Source organism: Tubulanus polymorphus, chromosome 3 (assembly GCF_964204645.1).
Source record: "Tubulanus polymorphus chromosome 3, tnTubPoly1.2, whole genome shotgun sequence".
Taxonomy (NCBI): Eukaryota; Metazoa; Nemertea; class Palaeonemertea; order Tubulaniformes; family Tubulanidae; genus Tubulanus; species Tubulanus polymorphus.
The window spans coordinates 3393938-3412002 of NC_134027.1; the positions used below are offsets into that span (position 1 = coordinate 3393938).

General features: G+C 34.5%; 1 protein-coding gene across 1 annotated transcript; it reads right to left on the reverse strand.

Moving 5' to 3' along the window:
* Positions 1-287: 287 nt before the first annotated feature.
* Positions 288-12832, reverse strand: LOC141901176 (H(+)/Cl(-) exchange transporter 7-like). The gene is made up of 23 exons (XM_074788283.1): positions 12761-12832; positions 12230-12394; positions 12041-12127; positions 11628-11693; positions 11146-11278; positions 8959-9065; positions 8205-8348; positions 7173-7256; positions 5378-5471; positions 4595-4659; positions 4361-4471; positions 4159-4274; positions 3909-4059; positions 3713-3806; positions 3448-3617; positions 2568-2744; positions 2403-2488; positions 2152-2272; positions 1983-2057; positions 1826-1909; positions 1274-1357; positions 1114-1194; positions 288-1013 (listed from the first exon to the last, which is right to left on the reverse strand). The coding sequence occupies exons 1-23, from the start codon at positions 12830-12832 to the stop codon at positions 915-917; spliced, it is 2466 nt and encodes an 821-aa protein (XP_074644384.1). The 3' UTR covers positions 288-914.
* Between the last annotated feature and the right edge of the window lie 5233 nt (positions 12833-18065).

Consider the following 18065-nt stretch of genomic DNA (forward strand, 5'->3'; position numbering starts at 1 on the left):
GTGGTTCGTATCCTCCTTATACACAGGCTGTTGCAGTTGGATCATCTCACAATTTAAAGACTCGACTGATGTTAAGATCAACGATCATGAAAACAGTTATAATTTATTTGATCAATTTACAACTTAACAAATAGAATATAAAGAACAAACCAACTCGGATAACGATAAACGTTTCATAGAAACACATCCTAAATTAACGTGGAAATTATGTGACACTATGAAAAAATAATCACAAGTTTCTTTAATAATGAAAAACAGTTGTGTTTGACTATTGATGCATACGGGACAAACCTCTTAATTCATTTTTGTAATGATGATAGATTATTAAATTTAAATTGCGAAAACTGAATAAGGCAATGAATAAATATTCAACACAGATTTCTGGCCAAGGTAATGTATAGTTTTTGAGCTCTATAAATTATACTGGTTGCTTGCATAGTTATCAGAATGTGGAACTGAATCATACAGTATGCACATATAATGCTTATTTTCTTCACCTAAAATTTGCTCCGAGTTAAGTCCGTCATCAAAGTAAAGATGACCATTTCTGAACAGTTTCTAATCAAGCAAATGCTGTCTACACTATTGAATACTTGTTCCGAAATGAGTAAGTTACTAGTCAGCTTTATTAGATAATAGATATGGGTGCGATCTTAGAATGTTGTTTCAGGAACAACGGCTAGGTAGGCCTACTATAGACTGATTAATTTTCATATATCCTGCAGATATAGTATTAGGCACACAACAATCAATGACAGACATGTATATAAGCCACCACACTCTGATCCCAGGGAGGTGGTCACCTCAATAGTTATCTTATATCATCTACATATTTACACTAGATGTTGATAAGTTTATGCAACTTTTGGTCGACTTTGTTCAAACCTAATAGTATCACAGTAACTGCATAATAATCATGTATCAATTATACTCAGCTGTTCTAATAACAATGATAAACGTTTGCTCTGCATTCGGAATCGTGCTAAATCCTTCCTTGTGACCATTCCCAAAACCTGCAACGATATAAAGATGTCCGTCTTGACTTTGGATTTCTTAATCAAAGTTTTTCTGATCAAACCAAAGCCCTAGATATTTGGTTAATTTCAAACTTACATTGTTATCGTCATCAGTGACAACTATGTGCCGGAGTCCAAGACCACGAAACAGTTTAAAAACGCGAGGTAAAGATACATACTGAAATATAGTCATAAATAAACCATCTCTTAATACATAATTATTCACACAAAAATTAGGTCTGGATTCATGACTATACCTGATTAACAGTGTATGGTACTGGATTCATGTAAGGTCTCAGATCCAATGTACAATTTTTCTCTTCTTCACTTATATCTAGATCCTGAAATGAACCATAATATCATCAAGTTAAATAACATAACATGCACTAAGCACTTGTATCACAGCGTACATGTTCATATTTCTTTCAACTATTTTGCTGAATCATTCATACCTGCAACACTGAAGACATATTCTACAATGATCATAAACATAACTATTCAATCAACATCTAAACAACATGAAAATGATTTCTACAAATACAAACAAAGCAACATCAAAGTGCACAGTTAAATGAATATCTAAGGTAAATGAATATCTACGTTTGAAGAACATGCAAAAACTGAAAAATCGCACAAACACAAAGTTTGTAGACGGTATACTAAATGACAATAATGATATAACGATTTAAGGAAATAATGTCCGGAAATGAATATATACATAGGTCATAGTTCTCTACATCATAGTTTAAGTGCACTAAATCTACACTAAGTTTGAGTGAGGGTGACATAATCTTAGAAATATACGATACCTTCACTGGAATGAATCGAGGGTATGAATCACGGAAATCTTTTGGTCTTAACAACTGAGTTTGAACACCAGGTCGATCAAATGCCTGCATGGAAACTTTGTGGATAACATGGTTTTCTACAAATCTAATAACGTTTCTATCTCGATGTAGACTTTACCTTTTTCCTAAGTATCAAAGCTAATTGAGATCGAAGAATAAGTCCAGTCATTTTTCCGAATGTTGTCATATCCATCTGCAGAATAAAGATATTCCATTTTAGATTCAATCTTAGCTTTACTTACTTTCTTATCAGTAGTATATCTACGGCAAAGTAATTTACTAACCACTTCAGGATGAAAGTTTTCAACTACAGGGAAGCCATTATGTTTGACAGTTCTTAGAATTTCAATGATGTTACCAACTTTCTCAATGGGTTCCAAAGTAACAACAGGAGTATTCATTATTTTACTGCAAGTAAAAATATGACTGATTACAGATCTTATCTTTATCAGTAGATGAAAACAGAGCCCAGTTCATCTTTGAAAAAGTTGAAATGGGCCAAATAGCTAAATACGTCCGATAAGCCATGGTAACTTACTCAGCAGTTATATTTGTGGAAAGTTCTGGTGGTTCCCATGGCAAAAATGGCATCCCATTTAGCTCGATAAGTAAATCATAGATACCCTGAAAATGATATTCAAGTAATAACTTGTATTCAAAATTCGGTTAATACTTAGAAACTTATACTGAATGTTGAACTTACTGAATTAAAGAAATCTCCTACATATTTTGCAATTATGATGACAAGCACTAATGGCGGACCAAATGTAATATCTCCAGTACATTCAATAAGCATCACAGTAAGACTTATCGTCATACGAGTAACACCTCCTAGGCTACATGCGGCACCAATTAATGCATATTTCCCGACATTATGCTCCTGGTTTGTAAATAAAGTAGATATGATTACTTCATTTTTTTTTATTATTTAATAGACATTATTAATTTCTTCATAAAAATAAAGATATAGTGAGTCATATCCAGAGCAAGAAGGATAGAAGAATGAAATCTGTAAGAATATCATATATTTATAGGTGAACTATTGTGTAATATCAGAGAGATAGAAGAATCGTCATCGAATGCTACATTGCCTATCATAATTCCTTGTCAACAGTGAACACTAAAAACATACCATGCAATTAAACATAAACCTAGTACAAACAAGAGATGATACATATATACCTTCATTTTGCTATCTTTACTGAAAGACTGTAAATAAAAATTTTGATTAGAATAATTATTTAGAAGTAAAAGGTGATGTAAATACATGCCAATTGCCGGTGAAATGATACTAATATACGCAATATGTATTCAGATACTATGAATGCTTGCTAAATATACATGCCGAACAGTACAATTCATGTTAACCCTAAACTAGAAGCAATAATTGTAGCATTTTGTAAAAGGTTAACAATAATTTGAATTAAAATATCAATTTAAACATCATGTATCCCGATTAATATGTTGACATTGATAGTTTAATTCAAAGGTTGGTACTAAAAGCTGCACAAATATAATTACTAATGTACCATATTTAATGAATCATCATGCAACAATTAAGCATGAGATAAAAAATAGCTTACCATGCTTGGGAATGCATTGATAACACCGATTCCTACCAATCGACCCCAGATGGCACCGCTGAGCAAGGACGGAATAAAGATACCGGTAGATGCAGACACTCCGCATGACCAGCATGCAAAGAAATAATACAATATACTGTACATTGCTAATGACATAGTACCAAAGCCATCTGAAAGTAGAAAAATTAATAACCACGTATACCACCACACTGCCGGTAATGCATATGCATAAAATGTTTATGTGCGGTCATTTCTAATAACTTACTGGGAGACTCATGTAGTAATAATTTCAGCTGCCCTTCTGGTGTTTTGAATAACAACTTTGTCAATGTATTGTATTCACCGTCTTTGCAGAACATCTTAGAATTCGAAATTGAAAAGAATATTTAAACGAATAGATTAATCGTAATGTTATATCGTTCATCAAATAAAAAGCAGATTATGCAGAAATATCATCGTACCTGAGTTTCATGCCCTTCATAATGATGTTCCTTATTATTTGCAGGTACCTTACAATCATCAATAGCGTATATAAGGATGAAGAATGAAATACCAATAGTTCCAGCTATAAGAAGAGTTTCCATAAATCTGAACAACTTCTTTTTCACATATCTGTGATATAGATAAAACGTAGATATAACGAAGGCCAACTGAAGAATACCTGTTATATGTCTTAACTACCAACACTATCAGATTCATATGTATTTATACCTTTTTCTAAACAATGTTAATTTGTAATTGAGAAAGACGAAGAAAGCACCAGAAAGTCCACCGAATATTCCCATTGCTATAAATATTGGCAATTCCACAAGATGATAAGATATGTCCTGTAATAGAAAAACAAATTGGATGTGGAAAACTTTTAGATTTTTGAGATTATAGATAACACAGTGGTTTTTTTCAGGGTACCCACAGGAAAATAGCCTAAACTGATTAGACCAGGATTAGAAAGATCACCCGAATGACCATGGATGGCGCTTAGAAATACATTCACAGAAAATGTAGCGATCATCGATGAAAAAACCTGAAACACACACAACATTTACAATTGGTCATTTATTAGCATGTCTTAATTAAAACATTCTAGAATTTTCCAGATAAATGTGGTGGTAAATATATGGATGACATGATAAATCCAGTCACTCACAATTCTCCATGTCAATGTTTGGTTCCAGAAGCTTGCGCCTTCCTCGAGAGCGAAGAGCACACCACCTAGAGATATTATAGATGAACACATGGAATATTAAAGCAACTATTTACTAAGCATGCCGGGCTTGTTGGCAATTTCTTCACAGCCAGTTGTCAGGGATGGTTATACCTCTAATTGACTCTGAAGAAAACAATGAAGCGTGGGCTTACATTATTCATATTGACTAATCATTTGAAAAAAAAAATTAAGCTAGAAAGAGCCCATGTCAGACTACAGGTTCCCTACAACCCGCAGTTATTTCAGATTGATTAAACGAAAAAGTGTGTACAATCATTCATGTTGATTGTCTGGATTCAGCATCAATAAGCTTAGTGATTCATTTAAGGGTGGTGATTACAGGAGATCGATACAAAACGCAATAATGAAATTCATTGAGGCCAAATTTTCTGCTTCATTTGTGGTAATCATGGTAGTCTGAGCATGACAGACACACAGCAACATCGCAAACACCCATCTCAAATTGCTGTTGTCATTAGTGGCCAGATTAACCGGGGCAAGTAGTGGTTCTTCCTGCTGCTGAATATTCCAATCGATTGGTCCAGCAAGTCTCGATATGTTCACATAGATGATACCAAAATACGATGAATGGTATTACCAATAGTTCATTGATAAAATGATGAAGCGTTCCTGTATTATTGCAAATAAATCTACAGTTGATTCTGGCATAGAACAGGTCTATGATGGTTTTCAGCTTGTCAAGGGTCGATCTGATTTACATACCCACGGGAGCGCCAAATGCAGCTGCTACACCTGCTGCTGCACCACCTGAGACAAAATCCCGACGTTCATGGTCTGATCTAAATGATTCAAATATCTGTAAAAATAATTATATACTTCATCAGAAAGCAATCTCTCCTAACTGCGATCTATTCATCTAGTTCATTTTATCTTAAATTGTTAATCAAGACAATCAGGCATCACTTTCAAGTGGCATCATTCTATCCATTACCAATGCACTGCACGTCTCCTCTCTGAACTCGGAAAAAAATCTAATTGACTTAGATAAAAGAAAACTCAAGGAAAATTGGCACCAAGAAGGAATCCTAATAGAGTAAACCTTGCCTAACTCTGAAAAATTGATACCAGTAGAATTGGTTAGAGTTAAGCGAAATTGAAATTTAGGATCAGAGAATAATTTTGTTTTTTGTCTGAGTTAGTGAAAAGTCTAAGTTGGCTATATACGTCCACGTGTATAAGTTTTCTTAAGAAATGGTGAGTCTGAGGAATAGCTATATGCCGCCATTGTTCTTGATGTCAAATGATGTCATTTTTTAAAGCAACTTGAAATTCTAGCGCGATCAATATTCATTACCTTTAAACGAGGAAGAGACGATAACGTCACATTGATATTGATTTTGAAATGTATCTATGCATCCAGGCACAAAGCCATCAGGACATCATTGTTACTGATCAATTTTCTACGGCATTTTTATTCATAAACATGAACACTATATGTCAGTTAAAAATCAGATAATTCCCCTGTCATCACAAACATTCACCAAGCTACACTGAGATATACAAGTTACAGGAATGAGCTGATTTTCTCAGGAACAATATTCTGCCTTAGCGCAACAATCAATCAAATACAAACAGATGACCATATGAAAGGAGGACTCTACACATAGTTCTCTCGAGAAAAGTCATAGAAGAAGAGATTCATTTACTTATCCCCAATACATTTCTATCTCTATCTATAAGGAAATCAAATCAAGGACAAACATCGATGTTAAGCCACACCTCCACTGTTCCAGATAGATGGAAATTATCAACTAATGAATATCATTTATGACTTCATTTGACATATTCAATTCATTCACGCACTGATGCAATTTAAACATATGAAGTAAATCTAATACTCATGGGAGACCACCAGATTAATCAATTGAGAAAGTACCGCACCCAATGCCTACAGCCCCTAATCAGATATTACACACAGATCAATCCAACTTCATTGCAAAACAAATTGAAGTTTGTACATGCAAAAATTCCTTTAAGACTATAGTCTTTATGGTATCGGTGATAGGAAGCTAAGTGGACATATGCAGCCATTACAATTCATACCCTGTTTAATTAATCAGTGGCCATTACTGACAGCAATAAGGAATACAAATAGAGTAGTAGACAATTCATTCATATACTTCCTTTGGTACATTTACATTGCCACCCTATCTTATACAAATAGGCTTCCTATATATGTAAACTATTGTCATGAAATGGAAGCCCAACAGCAATTCGACTATATCGGAAGGAGACATGTGACCACCAGAAGTATAGTCCATCAGTCCATTAATATTTCAATATAATGTTGCCTATGCTTTCTAAACCTGTAAGGATGGGTTCCTAATGAAAATGATCCGGTTTGTGTCTAATGTTCAATGAAAGATACAAATTGACGAAAGTTCATCATTTTTATACTTTTCATACAAAAAGTAAACTAGTAAAATCTTAATCCAAAGAGCTATATTAAGAAAACTAGAGCTGGTAAATTTCTACAATGAATTCTTTTTTACTATACCTTGAAGTCCCATTGAAAAACTCTACAGCGACCTTGAGAGACCCCAGCTGCTACAATAGTCCCAGCATGTATCATTGGACCTTCCTAAAAATATTTCATCAAGAATTATCAATTTCAGTGGTCATTTCATCCCTGACCATAAATACCATTCTGAAGTGTAACAAGTATGAATAAAAACTGTCGAAAAATTAATGAGAATTGTGAAGTTATTCCAATCATTCATTGGGAAAAGTGGTACCTATACAGAACAAGCGTAACAAAGTCATTATTGAGTCAGACTCACAAAGTGACAATTCGTGTCCTGAAACTTTTAAGTAGATTAAGGAGAGTAGCCTTGTCATTCTATAATTGCCATTAGCTAGACTATAGAAGATCATGTAATGTAACCAACACCAACGGATTCCGAAGCATTTAGGTATCAGAAATAAATGTCTCATTCTCAAGAGTATTATCGAAGCACCACCAGAAATACGCCCTATGTTGTAGTATGCACGGTAGGTAAATTATCAACATTCTTCAAATAGTCATGATTTTCATTCTTTTCATATTTGTTAAATATCTTTTATTTCATAGATATAAAACAGTTTTATTTCAGCAGCATATATACGGTTCTGAATAACTGATAAAATATTTCTTTGATGTCCAATTAGGTGATAATTGACAGCAAGGTTTCTGTATGATCTTAATGAATTTTGTCAGGTAGAAATTTGCACTTTCTATTTCAAGAGGAGACCAGCCACAGATGATAAAGTAATTTGTACCCCTGGATTGGTGGGCACTGAAGGCGACAAAACATGTTTTCCAAGAAATACAACAGCCATTAGGACTTTGAGAAATCGCTTTACAATGATGCAGACATTTTATAGGAGCTTAGATTCCATGCATAATTCATCGATAGAGAGCTGATAATTTCATCTAAAAAAACATCCAACCAATACGCACTGTCTTCATAAATCATACGACGTAAATTACTTAGCAACTTAGCTAAAGCACAGAATTATAAGATATCATGAATGACAGTAGCTTGCTCACCTTTCCAACAGCAAGACCACCAGTGACAGAAAATACCACTCCAACTACTTTCGCCAATAAACATCTTATTGACAATAATCCTGGTATCTTTACTCCATTAAGATAGCACTTTATTTCGGGAATACCGCTCCCTGCTGCTGCTGGCTGTCATCATTTAATTCAATTAGATAAAAGACTCCATTAAATCAGAAATATTTCCAAAAACATAATCAATAATCTACTATAAAACTGAGTTATCATACTATAGATCATGGCTTTTGGAGCTCAGTTATGCGAAATCATGTGGAATATTTTTGGCACGAAATTCCAATACTTTCCATTAGCTTTGTATAAAATTACATAGTTCTGATTATTAGATCAGAAGCCCCAGGAGGAATAATAATGCCCACAGTAAACCTTACGAACAGGTCGGAATTATTACAATTTGTCTCCGAGAACCAGATACCGAGGTGTAGGAGATTGGTATCACCTGCATGTCGCTTCACACGGAGATGAGCAATTACCACACTAGTGAATAATACCTTTTAGTCTGACCATAAAACCATGCATGAAGACACGGATAAGACAGAGTGTAAGTTATCTTACATGGATTCAAGCATTCATAACATAATCAAATGACAACATAATCTGCTACCAGCTCAAGCCCAATCACTTACACACGTATTCGGCATGAAAATTAATGAAAAGTGGAAATGCTTCAATCGAGTGTTTTAGATGATGTTTTTCTAGCTTTGAAAAGTAAATAAATGTTTACCTCGAAGAACACAATCAGTGCTGCACCAATAGATGTTAGGAAAAGATTTATAGCCAGCCATCCGAGAAATGGTATAACTAATGACGTCTTCATTCCATGTTCAATTACTGCACAATTTCATTAAGGATTTAAAGCATCATCGGACACTTTCAGTCATTTGAATAATGGGGCATATCAAATATTTTGACATTGTTACATTTGTAATAATTCACTCTTAAGAAATTGAATACTGTAGCTGAATTACAGCTCAAACGTTTAAATGATACATAAATCAAGGAAGATCTCCCCAAATTCATTCGATGTATAGTATCTAATATTGATGAAATGTATTAATGATGATCTCTTAGTGTTTGAAGACCGGATAATGAATATGGAATGCTTCAGAGGCTATTTTTCTCCAGCAGGGTAAATGAAACAACATTGCGAGAATCTGGCCTAATGATGTGACTATGGTGTTTCTGTTTGCAGCAATTTCTACTGACTAAAATGATCAATTTCATCATTAATGGCGACTGATTGGCCCCAGAAAAATACCTGTTGCACTAGTAAATCATGTTTGTATCACCTTAAATTGCATGTCAGCCACATGAACACCCTTTAATCATTCCAGAAGTCAAGCCAGAAAAATGTTAACAAGGGCTTCGTTCCGAAATCAGCAAGATTATGAGATGTTGTTGCTTAGCAGCGTTCCCCTAGCAAATCTGCTGCAAGAAATGGCTTCGCTCTTTATTCATTCAATTACATTCCTGTGTATAGCGCTAACACAAAAGGGCCTTTGTCCAAATATACAGTTTTAATCATCAAATACAATCAAACGTACTAGAATAAAGCTTCAGTAATCAAATTCGACATCATAAATGTTATTCAGTGAAACAGAAGCAGCCATTGAATCGATTATATCAACAACATTCCAGTCTTTTATCAGACGTATATATCAGATGAACAAATCTAGAGTCTAATTCCTAATGATACTGAAATGTATTGAACCACAATCCATAAAACCTAGATATTCCAATAAGAGGTCATTGAATGTTGAGAATCTCGAATTCAGGACAAGAATTCTCTATTGCCAAGTAATCTCGCTACTTCAATCATTATGAGGCATGATTCAAACAGAAAAATGCTTGGAATCATTGTGACAATTAATTGCATAGCAAACACTCATGGAATGTAAGAACTGGGGCACTATGGGTATTCATCAGAATGCAGAAAGTGAAAAGTGATTGATTCTTATCACTTTTAGCCAAATGAGGTCGAATACAAATAGACAATTTATACCACCAGCCTGTTTGCGTCACAAACCGAAAGCTAATGGAATCAAGTGACACAGACATGGTGACGTAGAAAGTCGATACTGTGTCTAAATTGGCATTTTAGATTCTGCGCATAAGCAATATCAATCTGAGCTGACAAAGAGAGAAGGAGACTCAGAAACAGATACACAGTTTCACAGGTGACAAGATTCGGTACATATTATGTTTAACAATAAAAATGTGTATTGATAGAAAGGCAAGAAATAGTGAAGGATCTGTGCTGTGATCAAGGGAATTATTGTGTGTATAATGCTGTTTGAAGAAATTGCTGATAATGTCAGCCGGTGGCAGGACAACGATGGATGTTTTGATGAAGCAATCAAAGCACTGCCTCGGAACCCTGACAGTGATGTCAGTGTACTTGCTTCTTGCATCAACTATCTCTTTAACTAACGCATTTGAATTTTTGAATAATTTTCTGACTAGAAGTGTTAATGTAAATTGGCTCCATTCATTCAGTTGATGCGTTGAATAGAATATGCAAATTGTCTTCAATCAAAATCTAGCCACCACTAAGACCCATCATTCAAGATTTAACTCACTATCGCAATTCTATCCTCCACCTGAGTGAAATGAAAATTCACCTTACGTTAATTAGCAATTATTAGTACCAGTAAGTGTCCATGTATAAATGAATGATATGTAACTTAAAGGATGCAATTCCTACATTCTGCATTGAGAGATTGATACATGGACTCTAAATCGTGATTCATTTTAGAGTCCATGATTTACCATTTAATGAATTGCCAACCCTGCATTTTATGTCAATCGTTTGAAACATGTAATTTTACTCTATAACTTTTCAGCGAGATATAAAAAGGCGGATGCAGCAACTCAAAAGATATGACATTTAGACATAAGTGGGAAAGGATACAAAACTGTAATGCAATTGACTTGTATTCTGTAAGGTGTTCTATCGAGACTTCAACGAATACCGCAACTATAGCAGTCCCCAGTCCAATCAATATTGCTACAATCCATCGTGCAAACCAGGTTCGTTGAATTTTCTGAAAAATATTTGCATGGTATAAATCAATTGGTCGACTGGTTCAAGTAACAATATTCGTGAGGGATAATTGATCAAGCTTTTAATGCGTAGGTGCCTCAGTTGATTTATAGGTGGATACCACGCGTTACCATGGGACTGGGGGTCTGCGGGTAATCGAGTCAAAACCAAACAATTCATTGATAGCAGCGAAAAAAATTTGAAAACTTGAAAAATTTATTTCAATAAGCAACGTAACTTCACAACACGTTTAGACTAAACGCATCACAGCATCGGGGAGCAAATAAACAGAGCCTTTGCGTGTTATGAAATATTTCCAATATCTTCCACTTGAATTTAACTTTACTCACCACAGTTCGTTGTTTTTTCTGTTCTTTTCGGTAAGGCAAATTTTCACATATTTCATAATCAAGACTCTAAAATACAAAGAAAACGGTTAATAGTTTAATTTTAGACATTCTTCAGCTATTAATAGAGGATGGAATGAGATGTTTTTTGAGGTGTCAATCCTCTTCTACGCATCATACTGTTTCCGATTTGAAATAACTTGCGAAACAGCAGGAATTTATCGGTTAATTTCTGAATCCTGCAGTTTTGGGATCTATCTTACCACTAATGATGCAGTGGTAATATACATAAGTATAGCGAACATACGTAAAATAATGCATTCCAGATTCAAAGATGTTAGCTTGAAATATGATCTAAGTAAAACATCTTCGCTGAGTGTGATAAGATTTCTTATTAAATCAAAATGCCAATCTACCTCAAACTTTGAAACCAATCGTTTCAGTGGCTTGATAAATGCTTGTTTTTTTCTTTCCTCTTCTTCAATCTTTTTCAATTCTAAACTCTGTTTCTGAAAAAAAAACCCGAGAGTTTCCAGATCAGAAACAGAACACAGTCTGTCATCCATACAATCATTCATGAATCTATATACTAAACATCTACTTACCCTGAACTTTCTTCCTAATAATTGCGTGACGCTATTTTGATTAAAACTATCGCCTTCGTTATTATCATAAACATTCAAACTGTTTGATGATAATTGATTACGAGGAGGAGCTCGACCATAATTATCACTGATCGGTAGATCTACAGTCACTGGTGTTACTGTGAACTATACATAAAAGTAGAAAATTCAGATCAAGTTAGTCACAAATTCTTTAATTCGTGGGGATTATCAGAAATATGAGCAGATTCCAAAATATGCATAACACTTAGATTACATGAATCACTCATCAATCAATGCAACAAAAACCAATCTGGACACTTAACTCTTTCCTATTTCCCAAATTATAATCGATGATGAAAATTAATCATTTTCTAACAGACGTGACATAATGGAAAATTAATGATTCCGATTTTTAGATAAACACATCTATGTACATTTATACATCTTGTCATGATTTTGATTGAATAGTTTTTCACATGACAATGCCGCATACCCTCACACTAAAGCGCAGATAAATCGACAACAACTAACATCAGATTTAATCAATCCCCTCGCTATTTCAATATTGTGCAGGTGCTTTTCAATGCATGTTGCAGCATCCATTTCCTATATGACAATACACCAGGGTTTATCTCCAATACTGTGACAAGTCCCCAGTCCTGCTCAATTAATCAATTAGCTCAATTCTCATATAATGCTATATAATAATGATGGAATAACAATATCAGCATTCACTAGTTTGAGGGCGGACAGCATTAGGTAACATTATTTAGTAGGGAAGACTGAACTCACTCTACGCATGGACGTATAAACTAGATCAAAACTAAATCTAGTTTATACGTCCATGCTCTACGTAATTGATAGCATTTTCAAAATTGTGTATAAACCTGTCTTGATAAGGAGATTGGTCATGAATGTTCACGTTGAAAATTACTTCTTATCATGCGACTATGTCTGGAAACGTTCAATTCTGAAAATGTCAATCTAAAATTGCTTTTAAAATACGAAATACATGCAAACAAATATAGAAATAGATCACATCAGACAACAGTATTGCAAGGTATCATCAAACTGACGTTCTGAAAAAAGGAGATCACAGCCCTGGGCTACTTATCAACGCGTTAAAGATGCCACATTCAGCAATAACGAAGGAATATTCGCAAACAAGAACACAGCACAAAACTAGGACTACATAACATGTGAATATTACCTTTACTGCACGTGGTGTGGTAGATACTTTAAGCCACTAAGAAAAATAAAAGTGAAAAACTATGAATAAGTGCAAGTTTTATACACATCCAAGGTGTGAGGATGGCCAGTCTTCGCATGGGGACATGGGAAGTTTTTATTTCCATCAATTCATACTGACTATATAACCAAATCAGGGACGGATCGAAGGGGTGCTTAAGCACCCCGGCCCCCCTTGCCAAGATAGCATTTTCACAACCTGGCCTTAGAATGTTACACATACAGTGGCTAATTATTGTCGGTCATTTCTAGAATCACTCTAGGTGCCTAGAAAATGATCAATTTTTTCAAAATTTTCTTGGGGCCTTTGCGTCTTCAGCGCTCACGTACAGGCTTCGGATTTTTTGGGCCCCTATTCAAAATTACTGGATTCGCCCCTGCAAATGTAATTTTTTACTGGCAGTGAAATTGGGTTTCATAAGAAAACAACTATGTTGTGATGATTTTTATCGCATGTATAATCTCTTACCACGTAAGCACTGTAGGGTGTTATTCAGTACAATTATTGTATTGAATGAACGTAACGCAAGACACACCTAGAAGTCTACGTAAAAACATAACAAACAGCTTACAATGCATCAAATGACTTATTTTTTTATTCAGTCCCCAGGAGGAAGTCTTCTTACACAGCTTAATATACTATTTCGCATGTCAAACATAGCCATCATACCATTACATCATTACCAGCAAATTCAATGAACACATTTTGGCAGTGACTTAGAGATGCTTTCGGTAGAATCAATAGACAAGATCTGCTAAAATCTGAGGATAAGTGCTTCTTATTTGATCACCGTAAAGGAGGGGAAATCTGACAACCTAACAATGGACGAAATCCTATTACCTATTTCATCTTATAGCCTCAAAGGGTATCATTATTCATTGCTTTAGTATCAGGACTAGCTTGTTCTTTAAAATATGCTAAAAATGGTAGTATCCATTTCGTTGGATGTATTTTGCAATTTTGTAGTTAGCCCAATTCTGGACAAAGTCCGCAGATTCTGGTATTTACTATAGCCTAGTCATCATTGCAAATATCTGCCATTGCTTAGTTACTGGATTTGTGTATGACTGGTGATAGAACTGGACTGTAAATGAAGTCAATCAACTATGCACAAATGAGATAACTCAGAATGTAGATACTATTACGATTCTGGTCGATATGTTGTGGTGCTCTACCCATCATTAGCATGAAAAAACCCAAAGAAACCAGAACCGATGAAAGCATGTCGATAGATCTTTTGCAAGATACAATCGGTATAAGACTTGCATTAAACCTCACAGGAATAACAATCAAAGAGTGATGTTCAGAGATCTTTGGCAGTCGAAATCAGCATGCATATCATCACTAAAAATAACCATCAGATTTTGCTTCCCCATAGCATCAAGAGAATGAAAATTATCGTAAAACTTGAAAAAATTCTTGCACATCAAAATGTCAACTATCGATGAGCTAGATCGATGGTTGTTGAAGTACTGGGTATATACACTGTTTGATACACTACAGGCAATTCCACAAGCTTATCCTACTGGAACTATGTAATGGACTTATCAAATTGTTGATATTGGTTGTTGCTGGGCATAAGCAGTGTGACAAGATGCCAACACCATATGATTTCAAGATCAAGAGATGGATTTTCAGAATATCAAAGCACCATTAGCAGTGCATATTAACCTTTGAATGGTATATCATATAACTAGTATCATTTTTGACTGTATCTCAACATTCAAGATAGATATACCTATATATATCTAATGGAGCTATACGATTCTTGTTGTAGCTTTTTTGTGAAAATTGACAAACCAGTAGTAAACAATATCAATAAAGCAATTGAAGTGGTAAAGATATCAGGTAGCACAAATCCTCATAGGACTGCTTCTACCAGTGATGACAAGCTATTGGGGGGGGGAGGGGGTAATCATTGAATCGCTGTGTCTAGTCACATATAAAAACAATACATAAACTAATATACCTGTGCCAAGGATCTACTGAAATGAGATATTTATCAAATTTACAGCTATTAATAAATATCATAGACATCCCATCCATGATATTTATTAATCACGGTGCGATGTTTCATCAGATGAATGGTCCAGAACATAGAAACAAAGATATATCAATGAATGATTGTTTATGTTCTCAATGGACATCAAAGATTGACAACTGCAGTCAACCATCCGAGGCTAAGAGGATTTCTCATCTAATACGATTTTATACCTGTGAGAATTGAGAAATCTGTACGCAGCAAATTGTCTCTGTATAAAGTGCCTAGCAATCATCATACTGGATTAGGTGAGAATTTTGTTACATTGGAAATGATAATGACTTAACTGAATAAGAAAGTCAGAATCCGAAATTTTAATCAATTAAACTCCTATTCTATCTTACGTTCACATTCCAAGACCATTTTCACCAAATCAAATCAAATTAAATCTACCTATCTAATGAATAAAAGGAACGATCCCTGTTTGTGAAATATACCAAAATGTCAAAAATGTGTACCAGATTCAGAATTTTAGCTAAACTTTTTTTTACCTTTTTAAATTTCCAACAGCAGCCAGTTTGGCTTGACCCACCTTCAGTTATATCCTTTTGGTTCATTATTGTTAATCCAAAAACTAATTCGTGACAATGCTACATTGTCCTTTCTCGATTATATAAAAATCACTCGTCTTTAGATGTATTCTATCGAATAATTTGTTTTCTGGAATATAGTGAAATGACTACTTAATTATTCCAGCCTTCAATGGAGGAGTTAATTTTGTTTATCTCTTGAATTCCTATCAAGTACTTGTATAAATGCCTTGAGAGACACACTGACTAAGGGAGAAGAATGTTCCCTGAAGACTTCAGCAACCATTAGAAACTACTTGAACACGAAACTAATCAAACAGTTTTATGAGTTTATATATCTCCCAGTGATTACACCTTCACTATGATTCTCCAGTCATTAACAGTTCATTACACGATGAATACATCATATCCTTGCGTAAGAGATCGTTAAATTTTCACGCAGATATAAGAACAACTGTCACAAATGTAACTCCCAATAGGAGCTAAAAAAGCAATTCTTTGAAATATCTCAAGAATAGTTAACAGTTACGTTTGATTGGAAATCCAACCTAACTTTCAGTATTCAGCCCAGAAAACTGTTTGATGAAATGTCTTGAAACAAGTGCAATCAGAATGTATCTTCACTGACTGACTGCACTAAGTTGTCTGGATGCAATTCGTGCAAAATACAGCTAAAGAATCATTTGGGTTGGAAAAACAATGAGTAGTAGTCATCCTGCTTGCTCAACAAATCACGTGAATAAAATCCAATCAGTAAATGGTATCATGTACGTGAACACCTCTTAGAATAAGCGGTTTATTTACTCTAAGATCCGACGTTCAAACAAACTTCCACCTCCAAGCACATCCTTCTGATAACTGATCAAAAACAACGATGTATCTGGGAATTTTATGATCAAAATCAGATCAATCATTGTTATAAGACTGTTATAACATCCTATCTTACCAGTATCATCGAGATAAAATATATCTTTTAATGACAGCTTCACTCAATGTCGGGACATCATTTATAAGACCGGTAAACCGTCTTAAATTACAATCACTGCAAAATATATTAGCGCCATGTTACATATTTTATTCATTCGCATCGAGTCATGGGCTGAAATTTTCGTGATCTTACATTTCCAAGATTAATTTATTTTGCATAATTCCCATAGGAGCTCTCCCACGCACACCACTATCTCTTTATTCCAGTAAAATGTGTATGCTAAATGCGCTGCAAAATTTACAGCAACAAAGACAGTAGATAAATACTTCATTTGTCGGTTTTTAGGATATTCAAATCTGGTTCCCCTATCTTGAAATTCCCATAATATAATGATTTTTGCTGAAACACATCTATCACGTCATTCTATACCATAAATAACATTAATCTGATTAACAGGAAATAATGGATATTTACTCAAGAGACAATTATACAACTATTCCCTGTATTATGTTGATGAAGAAAAATCTGAAATCCTCTTGTTTTTAGTGAGCTTATTGGGTCTCTTCATAGATTATCTAAATGTCACATACTAATTAAAGAGAAAATGTTGTTTATTCGAGAAACTTGAAAATTTTGTTTATACAAGAAACCTTGATTTATCGGATTAATCATTCAGCCTTCTCCAAGGATCCATGTAGGCCTACAACTTCTTCATCTTGGATACAGAATTTATAATTGGAATTAGCGAATTTTGCCAGAATCGTAAAATTAATGTTTTATTACACCAGTGACTAGTAAAGGAGCATCCTGACCAATACAGATCGACACTCGGTGATAATCACTGATGCAGGCAATGAAATTTATGTCAGGAGTGGAAAAAGATCAATCTATAAAAAAAACTAATTATCAGGCAAACACATGCGAGTGATCGAAGCCTTACAACAAAACACGAATCTATTTGCAACTGCTACACACCAACCACTCAAGAGGTATTAACCTATGTATCTAGCTAGACTAACGAAGAATAACCATCTAGAGAACCCGTACACAATGTATACGTACATGGAAAGTGATTGATAAACTAATTA